The 18,798-nt window shown below is 38.7% G+C and overlaps 4 protein-coding genes across 7 annotated transcripts; 3 read left to right on the plus strand and 1 right to left on the minus strand.

The window, feature by feature from the left end:
- The first annotated feature begins 360 nt into the window (after window positions 1-360).
- Window positions 361-11,473, plus strand: LOC126766471 (uncharacterized). 3 transcript variants are annotated; one of them, XM_050484252.1, is made up of 17 exons: window positions 361-1,155; window positions 2,520-3,262; window positions 3,326-3,998; window positions 4,507-5,063; window positions 5,897-6,204; window positions 6,276-6,827; window positions 6,884-7,041; window positions 7,096-7,241; window positions 7,537-7,773; window positions 7,837-7,969; window positions 8,033-8,148; window positions 8,209-8,378; window positions 8,436-8,517; window positions 8,573-8,842; window positions 8,908-9,672; window positions 9,738-9,974; window positions 10,091-11,473. In XM_050484252.1, the coding sequence occupies exons 1-17, from the start codon at window positions 894-896 to the stop codon at window positions 11,381-11,383; spliced, it is 6,702 nt and encodes a 2,233-aa protein (XP_050340209.1). In that variant the 5' UTR covers window positions 361-893; the 3' UTR covers window positions 11,384-11,473. The 3 variants fall into 3 exon arrangements, with proteins under 3 accessions (XP_050340209.1, XP_050340214.1, XP_050340205.1); XM_050484257.1 differs by having other exon boundaries at window positions 7,108-7,241; XM_050484248.1 differs by having other exon boundaries at window positions 6,884-7,241.
- Window positions 11,474-13,390: 1,917 nt separating this feature from the next.
- On the minus strand, window positions 13,391-15,279 carry LOC126766782 (vacuolar protein sorting-associated protein 16B). The gene has a single exon (XM_050484499.1). It carries the CDS (start codon window positions 14,866-14,868, stop codon window positions 13,507-13,509), a length of 1,362 nt encoding a protein of 453 aa, XP_050340456.1. The 5' UTR covers window positions 14,869-15,279; the 3' UTR covers window positions 13,391-13,506.
- A 79-nt stretch (window positions 15,280-15,358) lies between these two features.
- On the plus strand, window positions 15,359-16,428 carry LOC126766933 (uncharacterized). Its single transcript, XM_050484593.1, has 5 exons — window positions 15,359-15,489; window positions 15,554-15,655; window positions 15,728-15,766; window positions 15,894-16,010; window positions 16,070-16,428. Exons 1-5 carry the CDS (start codon window positions 15,429-15,431, stop codon window positions 16,276-16,278), a joined length of 528 nt encoding a protein of 175 aa, XP_050340550.1. The 5' UTR covers window positions 15,359-15,428; the 3' UTR covers window positions 16,279-16,428.
- Window positions 16,429-16,519: 91 nt separating this feature from the next.
- On the plus strand, window positions 16,520-18,190 carry LOC126766955 (uncharacterized). Of its 2 annotated transcripts, XM_050484607.1 has the most exons (5): window positions 16,520-17,093; window positions 17,187-17,288; window positions 17,351-17,389; window positions 17,453-17,548; window positions 17,609-18,190. In XM_050484607.1, exons 1-5 carry the CDS (start codon window positions 17,033-17,035, stop codon window positions 17,818-17,820), a joined length of 510 nt encoding a protein of 169 aa, XP_050340564.1. In that variant the 5' UTR covers window positions 16,520-17,032; the 3' UTR covers window positions 17,821-18,190. The 2 variants fall into 2 exon arrangements, with proteins under 2 accessions (XP_050340564.1, XP_050340570.1); XM_050484613.1 differs by lacking the exon at window positions 17,351-17,389.
- Window positions 18,191-18,798: the final 608 nt, after the last annotated feature.

Genomic DNA, 18,798 nt, shown 5'->3' on the forward strand with positions numbered 1-18,798 from the left:
TATATATATAACAGAGGTACATAGTAGTTTTATCTACAGATTCACAAGCTGAATTGTGTTGGAGGTTCCAATCACCACTAACAGTAGTGGCAATATTTAGTGTATACAAGTGCAAGAACTTATATTAATTGCACATTTTGCAGAAAAAAATGTTTAACGAGCTTTTTCGAATTTTTAGTTTATTTTTAATAAAGACTTACCAAAATTTTGAGAACATACAAATTTAAAAAGGATGAGTTTAATACACTTAATTTACAGGTGATGTGGCAGCACTGCCGGACAAGAATTTGTCGCAATTGAAATTTTCGCTCTCTGTTGTTTTCTTGCACTTGACATTTCGCGATAAAAGGAGCAAACCATTTTCATAGTGCAAATCGGAGGTTGACATTAAAAAATAGGTGCAGTTGGAAAGAAAATTTGCAGCAGATTATTTTAGAATTGTAGCAAATATCTGTTTTTTTTTAATAAATAAAGTTTAAATGAAAGATATCATCGTTAAAATGTGATTTGAATGCGAGGAATAGCATATAAATCAGCAATAACGGCAGAAAAGAAAGCACCAACACCAGCAGCGCTATATCAGCAGACAACGGAAAGAAAGGTGTCAGTAGAAAGAATACCTAGAGAAAAGGGCGGAAAGGTGTTGGTGCACGCGAAAATTTTTTTTTGGCGAGAAACGGATAGCAGAAAATATTTCGGCTTGCCATATATTCTAATATAATCGGGTACTGTAATAGCAACTTTGTGTGCAAAAAACAAAAACCAAGGCACAAAAAGAAAATTCTTGGTAAGAGAAGTGTCAGCACAGATTAACTGAGATTATTTTCTCTTTCACACGGAACACCCACTCCTCTTAAGCTGTTAGCCCACCGCAATCGTAGTAATTTATCGGGATGGCTGCGTTACTACAAGAGTTAGATATTTTCGAACTGTGTCCGCTTATTACCAATTTAAATTGCAAATTATCAACGGTCAGTGAGTATGATGCACGCAAACAATTGTTATGTCTCGTCTCGGAGGAAAATGACATAGTGCTGCGCTACACCAGCGAAGGTGGGCAGGAAGTGCTGAAATTAGTTTCCTGGTTTCGTCGCACTAATCGTGTAATTCATGACGTTTGCTTTGATCCATCCGGTACTTGGTTATTAGTGTTATGTGAGTATATAAGTAAATATTAAAATTAAGAAAAAATAATGAAATAATAAACCAAACCATTAGTGTGTTGTCGTTTGGTTGCCAATGAGCACGGTTAAATCGATTCGTCATGTCCAATTAAATATATATATGTATATATATATATATCTTATTCAACAAAATACAGCTAAAAGCTAGTAGTACTATATATGACCAATGGGCGCAAAATATGCATGACGTCAACAAGGAATTGTCTGCTCCCTAGCATGTAAATGTAGGTCTATAAGTTGCTGCAAGGTATTATGTACCATGACTTACACTACCTAACTATGTTAAATCAAGAAAGCCCACGGGATGTATGCACCTAGTTTTTTAATACACTTTTATGCTATTGATTTTTGTATTTTAGTTTGTTTTTGTTATATGTTTGTTTATCAATTGATTTTTGCGGCAAGCGAGTGTGCTATCTACGCATAGGTGTTTGGGTACATTGAACTGTGAAAGTAACGGGGTAGCAAGAAAAAGTGGGGTGAGAAATGTGTAAAAAAAAACTTTGATAAATGCAAAAGACCTACGGCCTCGTCTTTGCAATCGCATGTGCTGTCAATGTCTTTGTGCGCTAATAACGTCACAGACACTCTAGACAGCATGTCGCTGTAAATTGAGCTTGCACAAGTTACATATCAATGAAATGATGATAGCGCAAGTATTAATAGCTACTTATGAGGAAGCGTTGTTAGTCCCATAAAATGCATGCAAATAATAGCTCATTGTTATTTGCATTTTAATATAATTTTAAAAATACATACATATATGGGTGCCATACACCCGTTAAAATACCGAAACCATAAATAAGATGCTCTACTTCATATAATAAATTCAAATGTCAGCTTGCTAGAAAATTCGCAAAGAGCTCGTGCTATGAAGGCTTAATAGTTATTATACCGTGAACAGTATATATTAAGCTTGCCACGAAGTTGTTAGCACCGAGGAGGCAACGTTGAAGATCTTTTAACATATATACATATATGTATAATAATTAACGTGACGAACTGAGTTCATTTAGACATATCCGTTTGTCCGTCCGACCAATCTTTTTTAGATGCAACATATCTCCACAAATTCTGGCATGGACTATTGTCCAAAACAATGGTACAATCTCCAAAAAATTCTTCAGAACGGACCACTATAGCATATAGCTGTCCTACTGCCAATAACCTGTCAAAGTCTAGTTCTTAGATTTTTTTAAAAGGCACTACATCTTTCGTCCAACCGACTTTAACGGATTCACAAATTTTATATTTATTGTTGTAGTTATTGTAAAAAAATATATATATTTTCTAAAATTATTAGTTTAAATATTAATACAAATTTCTACTGCTAAGGTTTCGACAATACGCTGCACATTGTACCCGCCCTCGCTGTGGTCGACAAAACTTTCATGGAGCCATCGAACTCGACTCACCCGCCGCAACAGCCATACAGCACAACACAAATTACCTCATACATCATACCGTTTGTGGGACCACATGAGTGCCCCAACTCAAAAAGGTGCCCCAATCAGGCCACCTTCAGTGAAACCATCTCAAAGCAACCGCCACCTGTTATACCAACTGCCGCTGCTGCAGAGGACAAAGCAGATAGCGTATGCGATGAGCAGGAAAAGCATGAAGCTGGAGCTGAAAGTGAGCAGCTAGCCGACACTGAAAAGATCTCCACATCACGGGAAAGTATCGCTCAAGCGTCACAACTGCTCGTAGAAGTTGAGGTGAATATAGAGCCAAAACTGCCAGCCAACATAAATCTTGATGCGTATAGCCATGATGTGCCCCCCAGTATGTTGGCGTCTACAGCGCCACCGAATGTTGTCGAAGATAAAACGGGCAATAGTCAGGTTATGGCTACATCGTTTATGGCCTCGGTTACTTGCCCCTACCCGTTAGCTGTTGTTTGGTGGCAAACTATAGATGGTGTCAATCGCGCTGTTATCGGCTATTCCGACGGTTCCATTTGTTTTGTGGGTTTGAGTCCAAATTGCCCGTTCGTTGCGAGCACGGCAATTGATACCGGCTCTGTGGTGAAGTTGCTCATCTGCAAGGACAGCACTTTTGAGAGCGTTATGTTGCTGGTAAGTATAAATAAATACAAATAGATTTTAAATAAAAATCTTCATAACATTTTCTTTTCGTAGATCACCTCATCGTTAAAACAGCAGTTCAAATTACTTCTTGAACAGAAAGCCATCAAATACATATACCCAGGCGAGATCTCACCCAGCGCGGTACACGGACGCGATAGTGACTGGCAGATTGTTATGCCGCTGAAGACACAAAGCAATTGCTCTGATCCAGCATCGGACAACAGCGCGTTGGATGAAGACGTTTTCTTAAGAAACGATGAAATTCCCAGCACTTCAGCGGCGGCAGCGACGTGTGGTGGTCCAGCGCAGCCTTGCCATTCACTGCGCCGTTCTGTCATAATACCCGGCACGCACACACCTATGTCGAAAACAGCAATGCCACCACCACCTCCACCCTATTCGGTAGCGATCAATCGCCACTCGGACACCGCGCCCACAACGAGCACCAACGCTCTAGGTGGCAACATAGCTCCCGCAACAAATACTAGCGCAAGCAGCAGTGGCAGCGGCAGCGTGCCCACTACCATGAGCATTGGCAATGGCAACTCAGCGACAGGTATACGTTTCACACAACAACAGCTGCCCGAATTGGACGATGTGAATGCACGTGCTGGCATTTTGCCAGCGGCGCGCGCACGTCTCGCCTCATTGAAGAGCCTGGGCACAAAGAAGCTGAATGCCATCAAAATGCGTCTCTCCGATAATCGGCATAAACTTGAAGATTGTAAGTAAACAATTTGTCTGCATCTATAACAAAAAAAGAAACAAAAATAAATTTAGCACTTTGTTTCTACTTATTTAATCCAGTAACTATTGTATTTTCTAAAACGACTATTATTTGCTTTTTAAAACCGTTTCCTTTCTTAATTTCTCAGTTATAAAATGTATTGTAATTTTATTAAATAGATTGCGTGCGAAACGCGGTGAGTTTAGCCAACGTTTATGCTACGACACACGTGTTGTTGTCATGCTTACAATCATTCTCGCCGAACAGTTAGTCAAATCAGACATACAAATATACAACAGTTTCAATACTCGCTTAGCGTGAACGCTCACATCATCTGCGTTTTGGCGTTCTCTGTACAAATATACCCAAACATACATTTATTTCATAATATCCCCCCCCTCAAATATTACGTTTCTTTACAAGCTTAATTGTTGTTGTTGTTGTTAAAGAAAATAATTTTCCCTTATTTACAAGTCAAACTAATGCATCATGTTTTTCCTTGCAGATGTGTCTGAAAATACTCTTGGCAACTTCGCCATCATGGACTCACCATCGCTGACGCCCGAAGTGTTGAACAACTCCAACGGTTCCTTCTATACCATACAGAATTTGCGCAACACCTATTTGCTAAGCGCACTACACAGTCACACAAACAATCTCACCGTGCATAATATTGATATTAATTTGAAACCGTTATTTCTCTATAAAATCCCGAAGAACTGCTATGATATTTTAATCAGCTCAAATTTGCTTTACACCATACAATATGTCGATATAAATGCTGGCGATAATGCGAAAGAATGCGCGGACCTAACGAATGCCGAACGCAATACGGAGAAGGAGAATCGCGACACCGATACCGAGAAGGAAGAAGTCATCGATCTATGCGAAGGCAATGACACGCTGCTCGCGGATATCAATTCGGCTGGTTCATTTAGTGCGGACACGAGTGCAACCACCAGCGGACCGTCCACCAGCGACAGCTTATCGCACTGTAATGCGATAAATGCGGTGGGCGTGATAAGCAGCGCAATGGCCACTTTGCGTGCAGGCGATGATGATGTTAGTATACACAATCATATTTACTTGACTCTCATTTTATCCTGAAGAAGGTATATTTAAGTTCGGCCACCAGTCGACAACATCGGGTACTCTACAAAATATATATATAAAGCCGTCTAGCTGTTCGTCATTTCGTCTGTTTTTATAAACGCGGAATAGTTTCTCCGCTTTTCAGATATCGGTCTTAAATTTTGCACTTGCTTGTCTTGTTCTCCCCAAAAAGCTCCCCATTTGTCCAAACCCCTGTTATGGGACACAAACTGAACGATCAACATCAAGTCCTTATGTGGAACAATGGCTCGAATTATTGTTTAAACCAACGATACAATCTGTGAACAAATTGTTTAGATCGGACCAAATAGTTGCCATACCAACTGACAGATCATAATCAAGTTCTTATGTAGAAAAGCCTTTGTTGTCAAGATATCTTGACAAAATTTAGCTCGAATCATTGTTTAAACCAACGATACAATCTGTGAACAAATTGTTCAGATCGGAGGACTATATCATATAGCTATTCAAAAAACTGATCGCTCAAAATCCAATCCTTGTATGGATTTTTTTTTGTTTGACAAGATATCTTCACGAAGTTTGGCATGGTTTATTATCCAAGACAACGGTACAATCTTCGAAGAAATTGTTCGGATCGGACCGCTATAGTATATAGCTGCCATACAAAATGATCGAATCAAGTTTTTGTATGAAATCTTTTATATTTGAGAAGGGGGTTATAGTTTCGGTGCAACCGAAGTTACCCTGTTTTTCTTCTTTTGACTCTCTATATTTACTAAATAAACGTTTTTTCTTGTTATGACTTTCTGTATTTCTTTTAGTGCTTCAACGGCGCTTCACAGCTGACCATATTTCGCTTTGAGAATGAGACTGTGCTGAATCTCTATCAAATGGCAACCTATCGCTCGAGTGAGCCCAGCGAAATTATCACGAAGGAAGAAAAAGCCAAAGCGTTCGATTTCAAGGATATACGCTCACCCATGGATTATGTGCAGTTCTATGAGCATGCCGACGTGAAGGAGGAGTACTCGCTACGTCAAATGGAAATTATGAAGCATGAGTTTCCAAAAATTAATTACGATCCCTGCTACGTGGTTACCAACAAGAATGTATACTACATACAATTAAAGTGAAGTCAAAATTTAATTTCTTTATTTCAATACAATACACGCCAACCTCCATTCTACTTCATTTTTGCAGGAAGGAGCCGTTCGCCATCTTCCTAGATTCTGCGCTGGCGGGTGAATGGAAACAATGTCGTGAATTCTGCAACACCTTTGATCTCACCTACGAGGCGTGCATAGAGTTTGCCGGTGATTATCTGCTGCGTCGCAAGCGCGTCACACAAGCCCTGGTCACGTACAACTCGGCGCGCATCAAACCCATACGCACCGCGCTCAAATTGGCCATGTTCGGACAGACATGTGCGCTTATGCATCTCTGTGCCATGGCGCTGAAGACGACCTACTTGCTGAAGTCGAGATATTTCAGCAGTCCCATAATTAAAACGTTACTTAAAGATATTACATATCGTCATTCGGAAGATGTGCGCATAATACTTCCGCTGACGGCCGCTAAAAATTCAGATGTGTTGATAAATGAGGGCATATCGGCCAGTGACTATAACTATGGCTTGGATGACTCGCTTAGCAATCTACAAATGTCGCCATCGTCCCAATTTCATTTGGCCAATTTGTTGTTGATATCTTTAGCGGAGCGTGCGGTGAATGATAAGAACTATTTGCCGCTGTGGTGAGTTTGCTTTGTACCGTGGTGAAATGCTTAAAATTGATTGCCTCTTATTTTAGGAATTTCCTTGTGACCAATACGAAATATCACACCAATATGACAAGCATTGTGCTGTGTCAGAGCGGTCTCTTCTCGTCGGCGTTGGTTTTGGCGAAGACGCGTGGTGTTTGTATTGACACATTTTTGGCGCTGACCAGCGTTGTGGGACAGGAATTCGGTAAATATCGTAAAGACTCTTTGCAAGAAAGGAACAATAACTGTTTTACGTTAGGCTGGTACACAGAGATGAATGTGTGTTTGTATAATTTGAGTGAACCAATTTTCGCCGAGACGATCACCTATTTGCCGCAAGTCGCTGTGGACTATTTTGGTTTCATACAGGATAAACTACCTAATATAAGGCACTGCGTACTTGAGGTGAGTAGAAATGATATTGAACTGATGCTTTAGACATTTTTGCCCACATTGACATTGTCCGTTCGCCGAAAAACCCCGTTTCGTGGTCCTACCGCTAAGTGACTTCAAGGACTGTTAGTTTTGCGCTTTCCCCAGAACAGACTTTAGATATTCGCTGCAACAACCAAATTTTATGCAAAAGTAGGCATCCCAACGGTCCATAATTTTGTCTAACAACATTTGCCAATTTTTAATACGGATCTTCGTAGACTTCTGGATACATTTAACACTAAAAAATTTGGTATCTTCTTTACAGCGCTTGGAACATCAATTGAATCCTTTCTCCGCCGTACTGCGTCCAATGGTGTCGCACACTTCCTCCGGCCACGTGGAGCACAATATAAACGACAATAAAACGTTTTTATTTGATTTTTGTAAAAATCTCATCGAAACATATTTAGCTGTACTCATACACATGGAATCTCAACGCTCCAAGAGCGAACACATAACGAACGCATTGTCGACGTTCCGCATCACTTACGAAGACAATCAGGTGGCGAAGCATATGCCGACATTTTTGATTCGAGTTAATTTAATTATTTTGCACTCCTTACAGTTTGCAATCGAAACATCACGCTTTAAACCCATCTCAGCCGGTTGTGCGCACTGTGCTTGCGTTGTGGACGGTGTTGCCTACTTTTGGGGTTCTAATGGAGTGCCTTGCAATTATAGCGTTAACAAGTCTTCCGGTACGTAATGAATTACAACAATTGAAATGAATAATAAACATTATTTACGCGTCCACCACTTAGATCCACCAGAGCCGCCACACGCCGTTAAGAGCTTGGACCTACTATCACAATTGAATCTGGAGGTGCATACCGTGAAGTGCGGCCGCCAGCATACGCTAGTGTTAACGAACAACGGGGTGCGCTAGACATTATTTGAAAATGCAATAATTAGAAATTAATAACTCACCTATTTACAGTTGTATGCGTTTGGCAACAATAATCTGCTCCAGCTGGGCATTGGGCGCGACATGCAAGTCTCGCTGCAGCCAATGATGTTACGTGCTTTCGATGGCAAGAACATAACGATCATCGAAGCGGGTCAATATCACAACGCTGCAGTTGCGGATGGGCTCTTGTACACCTGGGGGTGAGTGAGTAGCAAATATAAGCAGAATATTTGAATTTCATTTGTTTACCTTTACAGTTGGGGCATTTACGGGCAACTTGGGCATGGCAATTGCGAGAATGTGGCCGAACCGAAAATAGTTGCATTCTTCAAAACGAAAGTAAGCATGTTAAATGGTTTTCTTTAAACTTAAAATTACATTTTCATCTACGCAGAAAGTACTCCAAGTATCCTTGGGGCATGCGCACAGCGTGGTGCTCTGTCAGACGGCCAACAATCCGAACGCCACCGAATTATATGTGTTTGGTTCCAATCATTTTGGTCAGTTGGGTATTGGCTCTGGTCCTAGCGGTGTGGAAGGACAGAGCAACACTTCGGCTGATGACGAAATGCATTGCGCTAGTCAAGTGAAGAGTTTAGTGCCCATTAAACTGTTCGTGTGCGACGAAAGAATAAGACTGATACATACCAAATTTTTTTCAAACGTAAGTTCGTTGACTTTACCACTTTTTCCCCTCACTTTTCAAGCATTTTCACGCATTAATTGCAGTTAGCTGTCGATGAGAATGGACGCATGTACACGTGGGGTTCCTCACCGCAAGCGCTGCGCTTAGCCAATCAGATCAAGCGACGTGCAAATGCGAAACAAAAAATGGAGGAACACCAACGTCGTGAAATGAGCAAGCAGTTCGAGGCTACATTGCCCAGTGAGAATGCAAGCGCACCTTGCGCGGCACCGTCCACGTCCAAAAGTGCATATGCCGAGGCGCCAAAATCTATGGTCGCTGAGGTCGCCAGCAGCATACTTACGGATATAGTGGACGAAAACGTAACGTCAAGCGCCAGCAACACTGATAATACTCGGGAGACTGATGCGGCGTCAGAATCGACTACAGACAGCGCCTTTAAAGAACCTGAACTCATTAAAGTTTTAGCCACCACAGTGACGGCCGAGCAGGAGGAGGTTGACGAACTGAAAGACGAAAACGTGAAGGAAATAATTGTTGAAGGCATTGCCCACGCCGAAACCGAGATAACCATACAGTTGGTGAACGAAGTGGTGGAAGAGTTTGTCGAGGAAGTTAAGCCAATGGTCGCACAACCGCTCAAATCATTAAACCCTTTGAAACCAGCGACCGAAGAGTTAGCGGCAAAGCACACTGACACACCAGCGCCAACAATAGCTATCACGGCGCCGCCTCCAACGTCAACGTCAACAGCAACAGCAACAAATGTCACCACCGAGGGCGATCCATGTGAGCACATGACTCCGCATTTGGTGGACACCACCGAGGTAGCCGGTCAAATTTTGCAGGTAAATGAGTAATAACCATGTTTTCTACACTGCATTTATATGGTTGCTGCAATATTTTCTTACAGATCTCAAGCGGACTCTTCCATTTTGCCTTGATCTCGTCTACTTGCACCCTGTACACTTGGGGCAAAAATTTGGAGCACCAACTGGGTACTGGCGATAAGGAGCGACGTGCCGTCAGCAAACCCTCACCCGTCGATTGTGTCGACCGTCCCATGTATGTGGATTGTGGCGCAGATTTCACGCTCGTCATGACCACAGAGTTTATGGTCAAAGCGTTTGGTGGCAACTCGAATGGACAGGTATGACACCTTTAAATCTTGCAAACTGCTCTAAAATGAAGTATTCGGTTTCGCCAAAATCTATGCATTCCTTGTATTTCTTTTTATAATCTATACAACTACTTTTCGCTCCACAGTGCGGTCGCGATCTCGGACCTTCCATCGACAAGATGAAACAACGTGTGGTCTGTTTGCCCACCACCAAGCGACTTATGCGCTTTGAAAGTCAGTGTGTTGATGTGCCGGTGGAAATCAATTTGCCACGCCCACGCATACGTTTGGAATCCGAACCAGTGCGCTATTTGAAGAGCATACCAAAATACCAACCACAATTCATGCTAGAGGCCGGCATAAATTTCGACAATGCGCTTAACTTTGAACGTCCCTCACCGTCGAATCAGTACAAGTCGACAACGCAAGCGGACAGTAGCGAAAATGTGGTCACCGGCCAAGACTCAGACGATATGATCTCAAGTTTAGAGAATTTAAGTAACAATGAAGCGAACGATGGTTGTTCGCTGAACTTCTCATTGCTGCCCTCCTCAGGTGCAGCGGGCGCGCTACCACTTGCCGCGGCTACTGCGGATGATGCGCAACACAGCGCTGCTGTGGATGATTTAACACCCGATGAGCAGAGTTACGCGCGCCTGCCCGTCACCGAAAATTCCGATGCCAGCGGTGTTTGTGTGGCCGGTCAGCAGAGTGCCGAGCAATGTCCGCTGGTTGCAACGGCAAAGCACGATGCGAACGACGACGCACAGACACCAACACAAGCGGCCGGCTCACAGAGTACGCTCACTTCGAATGCGCCCGTGGAGGCTGAGGAGACTGTAGAGGATGATGTGAATCTGCAACAGTTGCGACAGTACATACACTATTGCCTCTATGTATTTCACGGTCTCTACAACCCAGACAGGGTGTGCGACTTCTCTAAGGAACGTCTGGAGTATCGTATACGCACGCTTATGTTGAATTTCAAATTCGTCGATGCTTTCGTATTGTGTTTGCAGAATTGCAATAGTTCCGGCAAGGCGATGAAAATCTTCGCTTACTTCTCCAAAGACACCGGCTCCGTGCCGCTGCGTCGCCAGGACGTGAAATACTTAATTTACTATTTGTTGAAACACTTCATGGCGCAGAAGTTCGACATGCTCGAGTGTGAGCGTTTCTTTTTGGGCGATCTCGATTATTATTTGCTTGAGTTGTCGTATGTACTGTTCTTCAACAACAACAACACCATGCTGGAGCGTAACTTAAATGAGAAATTCAAGAGCTACTTTGCGCAGGAGGAGTCGCAACTAAATCAAAATCAAAACGACGATGAGCAGGTGCAACACAAGCTGGACGACACGGATGTGATATTCGATAGCCTAAGTGTTAAGTTCAAAACAATAGTTTGCCAGAGGCTGATGCAGCACTGCAACAATTAGTTGCTGGTGCTTAGCACCATTAGTTTAACTTGTTTTTAATTTATTGATTCGTGATATGAGTTGTTTATTTTATTTTATTATGCTTATTTTCTTTAGTTCTTTTGTCGTTTTTTTATTGTATTCAAATTTACATCTTACTTATGTATATATATATATATTTGTGTTAGCGAGAAAATGTAATATAACTTTATATATATATATATTCGTTTATACCTCATAAATTATATGCATTATTGCTGTGTTTGCGTTGAGTTTATTTTTATCTCATTTGCCCTTTAAACATGTCGTACTGCCCATGAAAGTTCCTTTCAAAGAGAGTGTAATTTTAACTAACTTAATTTGGATGGAAAGCACTTTTTACTTTACATATATTAATTTAATTGTTTTGTAATTAATTTCTGTTGCAATTCAATGCCATTTTTACTTTTGAAGGGACAGTTCGTGGCATATTTAGGTTAGGTCCGTTCCGGTTGAAAAAACTGTCGGAATTTAGTCAAACCTTTAACATAAGACTTCAAGTCAAACTTTTACGAGTTTGCTGCATTATTTTTCATTTTTTCCACATAAATTTTTTCATTAAAAAATTTTTTTAATTAAATTTTTTTATAGGGTTACAAATAATACATTAAAAATAATAGAAAAATTAAAGGAAAAAATTAATCCCGAATACCAGATTGGAAAACAAATTTAAATACGGGTTTGAAATATAAAATATTTGAACCGAATAATCAAAAAATAAAAAGAAATTGCTTCAGAATTTACATTTTTCACGTTAGCATACTTCGTATTATAAAATTGTAGGATACGAAGTACGACTTCTTGGATTAAAAAATAAATTTTCAATTCCGAATTTAATTATTAATCTAATTTTTTTGATTCCAAAATCCGCAACCTTTAATTCTCCAGTTTAGAATATTTTTATATTTTGAAATATTTTTTATTAGTAAACCTTTTTTACTAACAAATCTCTCAATTATGGAAAGCTTGATGTCTAGAGATTCTCTGCTTTTAAGTATTAACTTTTAGCTTGTCTCAAAGCTGTATTTCCGTAAAACTTTATTTCTTGGTTTATTTTCCAAATTTTTCATAAGAAATTTTCCTTCGGGTTTATATTCCAATTTTATTATATGTATGTAAAAATCTCCTTTTTCACATATTTTTACTTCCGCTATTTTAAATAATACATATACATACAACTACATAGACATGTATAAGGCACCCACTAAATATTATCAACATACACAATTTCAAAAACTCAAATCTGAGGTATTTCAAAGAAAAATACCAAGTAGATAAATAACCAATTAATTTCTGAAGCACATAGTTAAATATATACCGTTAGTGAAAAGTAAATAAAAATCGGTAAATGCAACTTTAAATTGAAAGTTTAGATTAGTTTCTAAGTTCGCTTTGTCTAGCGATTTGTGCTTTACGCTTAACGCGCCTAGCAAATAATAAATTAAAATATAAAACAAAAGAGAAAGAGTAAAAAACTAGTAGTAACTATATAGTCAAACTTGCATTGCTTTAGTGAACGTTTTTCAACGTATAAATTTTACATTTTTTTGCCTAAAATATTTTGCAAAAATAAAACTGCTTTAAATTTTTTACACAAATGATCATTTAGTCAATAATTTGCATATAAAATAATGTATAAAAATTCAAATTGAAACAATAATACAGTCATAAGTACAGTAACTAAAAAAAAAAACAACAACCAAATCTGTACACATCCATAAACACAACGGTTTTGTACGTTGATAGCTTGTGATCTTGGAAATTTCCAGTTACACAAAATAGAAAAACATGCGATTGAAACTGTAGGAGTTCAGCAAAGAAGTTGCGAATAAACAAGTACAGACAAAAAACATACCATAAACATCATAAAATATAGTAATAACTATCAAGAAATTTAAATAAAAAATAAACGTTTTTTCCTAAATAATAAAATAAATTTCGTAAAAAATGGTTGTGCATACCTTTTCAAATATTTTTTCTCAACTTAACTGCAGTGAACAAAAATATATATTTACGCTTATTAGAATATCGCAGGGAATAATTTTTTTAACAGCATGTGCAATTTTCCGAGATTCAAATCATACACAAATAAATAATACTTCGCACTATAATTTCAACTTAATATTATCCGTGGTCCAACGCTTTGTTTGCAGCGTTTTCAACGCTTTTTCACAATAGAATTGCTCCTCTGAACGCTCCGGCAAACTGTCTTTTAATTGCGTCAATTGATTTGCATCCTTCATGCCAGCTAAAGCATCGACAACCGCACGCACGCACTTAACACGCTTAGCTAGCTCCAATTTTTCCGTCGTATTACTCATCTTCGATAGGAACATGTACAGCACACTTGTGGGCGCTTGCAGCGCATATAGACGAAGCACTGCCAATTCTAATGAGAAACTTATATGAAATTGCTTCTGTTTCAGCGGTAGCCAAGCAGGCACACGTTCGAATACACTCTCCAAATCAGCGTAGGCCTGCGCATTTGCGCGCTCATTCAAAGCAGTCCATTCGAATTGCGCTGGTGAAATATGGAGATCGGCACTCAGACGAAAAGGTGATGTAGCTCGTGTCAAATCCTGTTCCTTCCAGTTGTTGTGCTTACGACAGCATTGATATAGCACCTCAATGGGGGTTGAGCTTATATCCACCAGATTGTCCAATGTATTTCGCTCTTTCTCGATCAGTTCAAGCAGCTTTAATGCTGCTTCAAAGTGTGGTAAATAGACGCTCACCACACCCATGTCACCGCTATATTGATCGAGTAATTGTAACAATTTTTGTTTGCGTTGTTGCAGATTATTACAGGTCATAGCAGATTTGAATTGTATTAAGGATGCTTCTTGATGTTTGCCAAAGTGTTGTAGCAATTCGACAGCTTCTTGGCTCTGACGCTGCTGCAGATAACCGCTATAACTTTGCAAGGCTTGTGGTCTTTGTTCGAGAATTTTGAGAAAATTTCTGTGATTCAAGGTCTTTTTCAAGAAAAGTAGCACACCAATAACGGCATCACCGCCACCACACTTCAGCACTGCATCTAACAATTGCTCTTTTTCGTGCAAAGATTTAAATACTTCCAAAGACGCACATTTGCCAAGCAATAGTTTATACGCGGTGGCTTCTGGTGAGGGATTGTAAAAAGTGGTTTGTATTTGCCTGCGTAGCAAACGCAACTCCTCTTCCGGCGCAACACCTTTCGACATTATACGGTCATCAAGCGTTTGTTCTTGGATTAGCATTTTTAATGCTTCTTCAGAGATTACAGATTTTATCGATAGATTAAGTGTACTGCCTGCAGCGCTATTGTCGAAGCTCGCCTCTGAGATCGTATCGTAGTCATTAAGTATATTGTTGACATTCACGTTACTGCCAGCAGCAGTTACACCTTGAACATCCTCATCATCGTCGAAACTGAACCCTCTGCTCGATGAACGATTCCAGTAGCTTTCACTGTCAAATTGATCCATTATGTACGCTGCAACCAGAGATCTGCAACAGTCACTTTTGTTTTTAATCAAGAATTTCTCATTTGCAGTTGAACAGCTGTTTCTGACAGTTAATTAGTTATTTACGGATGTTTGCAACAAAATGAAACGGAAAAATATATTGACGGCAGGGTTGCAGTCTGCGCAAAAAATTTATTTATAAAAACAATAAACAAAAACTGCAAATAAACATAATTTTACTTAATTTACTTCAATTTTAAGACTATTTGGCAGTTTGCGTTAGTTACGAGTGAAGATTTCTCTCTATATTGTAATATATGTATGTAAACTTTCATGCCTACCTAAACTTTGAATCGATTTATTTTGAAAATGCATATGCCCATCAAATAAAATAGTTCAAGTCGCAACAACAATAACAGGAAACCGTAAGAAAACCGTTGAATTGAATGTCAAAGTTAAGTTATCTGTTTTTGTCCTCATGTTACAATCGTCCATTTGCCTTTTGACCACCAAAGTCGTTGTACGTTTGTGTTCTCGTCTTTTTTCAAAGTCTTGTGTACTTTTTGTAATAATTTAAGAAAATGTTTCCCGCAGTACCTGCAGTTCGAGAAGACCATGTGCCAGTTAAGCGGTTCGTTTATAGTATGTACCCGAATAAATTTTCTCTCAAATACATTTATATTAATATATTTATGCATATATTTAGATGAGTCAAGCAGAACATATAACCTATATGTTGAGGGGCCTCCTTCTTCGATAGTCGATATAAGTCTTTTGAATAAAGTTACTGATCCTTGCTTAGACCCTGGTATGTTAAAGTTTTTATTATATTTGTATGTATTAACAAACAATTATAATTTCAAATATTTTATTTTTCAAGTCCGAAGTTATCCATTGGGTTCTGTAGTTGCATCTTACGGTGAGTATACTATATATAACAGTGTAATTGTAAAGTACCAATGATCCATTCGGTGCAACCGAAATTAACGAATTTTATTTTTTTTAACATCTGATTGCATATAATTATTAATCCGCTAACTCTACAGGTCCAGTACATCAATTGCCGGTACGAGTCCCTAAGCTGTTGCAATCCATTGAGGAAGAAGATGATGAAGAGAGTTGTTCGTCTAATTCCGATGATGACATAAGTTCAGAGGCTTCAGGTGCTATTTAATTTAGTTGCATTCCTTTTCATTTATAACCGTATTTTTTTTATTTATAGGCAGTGAAGAAACAGCTGTGGAAAAGCGTAGGATAAATAAACGAGTACTAAAGAGAGTCAAGATTATAAAGGAGAAAATTAAATATTTCACTAGAACTACAACAAAACAAGCAGAATGTCTCAATCAGTCGAACAATCGTACAAGAGAATGGAATGATCACGTACTCGAAGTGTTGGAAAATGTGGTCATTGACATGGGAACCGAATAATGTCTACTACACATGACCTACGATTATGAAAAAACACAAACAGTTTTTATGTGTACAAAGTTGCTGGAATTCCTGTTACTGGGTGTGTTATCTGTATCTCACTTCATTGACTCTATTTAACACCTTGAATAAAAAATAACACCCCCCAAATTTTTGAATTTTGTTTTAAAAATTAGTTATTACATATTACAATTTGCCATCAATTACGGTGCCCACTGAGTGTAAATGTGCGTGTTGCGTAAATGGGAAAATACCCACTCTACGGGCAAACTTAGCGTTGATATGATCTGAAACATTTGCATGCGGTAGTTTTCCCCTTAGAAACTTATTTATTTAAGACATCTTCACGAAATTTTACATGGATTATTATCCAAGGCAAATATACAATCTCTAAAGAAATTGTTCAGATCGGACCACTATATCATAAAGCTTTCTGGTATGGATTATTTGCCGACAGTTAACGTGGAAATACAAATTTTGAGCCTTCAAGGCATATTAATTACCTAAAAGATACGTTATTAATGGAGACAACTTCCAGTTCGAAGCAAACATACTCTAAACGAATAGAGGCAATAAGATAAGAATATAACCGCTACATGTCATTCGGCCAACAAATACAATAAACCGCTAGCAATTCGTTGGAAAAAAGCTGTTGCCAAATCAACTGCTCGTCATTTAATTTCTAGACAACACAAGTCCAATACCTTTGTCGTTTTGTCCATTTTTAATTTTGTTCCGCGCTTAAATCGCAAGCATGTTTCCCTCCACGGTCAAGATAAATGGTGAAGTTAGGAATGTCAGGTGTTTTATAACAGGTTGGTACATATGTACATATGTAAGCATATAAAATAATATGCATCTATGTAAATTTTCAATTTATACTACAATATATGTATACATATATTTAGATCCGGTAAACCACCAACACTTCATCGACGTAGAAAGTGTTATAATGGATCCCCCTAAGGAACCAGTACGCAGAGAATTACATGACTCAATTTTTACACGAGGTAGTTTACTGACACGTACTCCTTAATTATTTTATTTCAATAATTTTTCCTTTGTATTAAAGTGCGGCAACTTCCAGAGAACGCTGTTGGTGCCACATTAGGCAAGTGCGAGTGCCTAAAAAGATCAAACACTTTCACATTCATTTTTATATTTTCTCTTTCAGACCTTACTACCGGTCAATACAGTTATATATGGAAACCTGACCTTGGGTGTGTATCCGACTCTGAGTCCATAAACACCTCATGTAGTGAAGAATCAAGTATTTAGAAATTAACTTTACATTGCTTAGCACCTTAATGGACATCGATTTTATTTTCAGTATTCGAAGAAGGAAATCCAGCTAGAAAACGTTCGTTTAATAAACGAATATTGTCGATTGTGCAGAAAATCGACGAGAGAGTAAGTGAATTCCGTGCTGGATTGGGCAATCAGCTAAGGGCTCTTCTTGACGACAATGAGAGGGGGAGGGCTTGGCAAGTTCGTTTAAATACGGTTTTAACATTGCTTACCGAAGAAATGGACCTACATTGACTTATACATGCAGACAACCAAATTGCTTCACAATTACTATATTTTTAATTGACCGCACACAAGTGAACGGCACATATTCACGCTTATTTTATATTTTTTATTAAGCATTCTTTAATTACCACTTTTAACCACTATTGTTTTCTGTATAGTAAGCAATGTAATTTTCAAAATTTTACTCTTTTTCCCCTGTTTATTATTTCGATTCATTTGCACTTTTTTGTTTGTATTTTTCCATCCATATTATTTGTAATTGTTTATACAGCATTTGTGTATTTAACTTGAACGACTTAACTAAAAAATAATTTCGCGTATAGTGTTTGTTTGTATGGTTATAGATCTATCAATATAATAAACCCGTTTGGGCAAATCAGCAATTTGTTTTAACTTTAGCAAATTTGATATCGAACGATCTGACTGAAGGGGTTATATCCACTTGTAAATTTAAAAAATCGTTTTTTTTTTTGCATATATGTATGTATGTATATCGAATCAACAAATATTTCTTAGAATAGTACAATATAGTACAATCAATTCCCAAAACCTTATAGGGTTAAAGATAGTCAGTATTAAAAAAATAGATTTTTTGCATCTAAAGGATGATGCATTTCGAGGTTCCCTACTTCTTTAAGGAAAATACACATTATAGAGTTTGGTTTTTGTTCGTGGAGAGAGGACTCAATTGCCTACTCAGTCCGAAGTAGCACCTGTGGGCAAAAGGAGAAGTTTCCCAATGTGTATAATAAATGCAACGACGGCTAATATGAACATACAAATATTGCGATACAAAAATATTGCTATACATGCGTAGAATAAGCATTTGAAGTAGATGCCACTTAGGTGTTGCACCTCATTTTCATCCAACAACTCAGTATTGTCCGCAAATCATATGTTCCACTCAAGGAGACAAATGCGGAATGCAAACTTTGCTTCTTCCCACTGATGTTGCTTACTGCATTTTCTTGTTTACTATACAATTGC

Source organism: Bactrocera neohumeralis, chromosome 2, assembly GCF_024586455.1.
Source record: "Bactrocera neohumeralis isolate Rockhampton chromosome 2, APGP_CSIRO_Bneo_wtdbg2-racon-allhic-juicebox.fasta_v2, whole genome shotgun sequence".
In the NCBI taxonomy this organism is placed as follows: Eukaryota; Metazoa; Arthropoda; class Insecta; order Diptera; family Tephritidae; genus Bactrocera; species Bactrocera neohumeralis.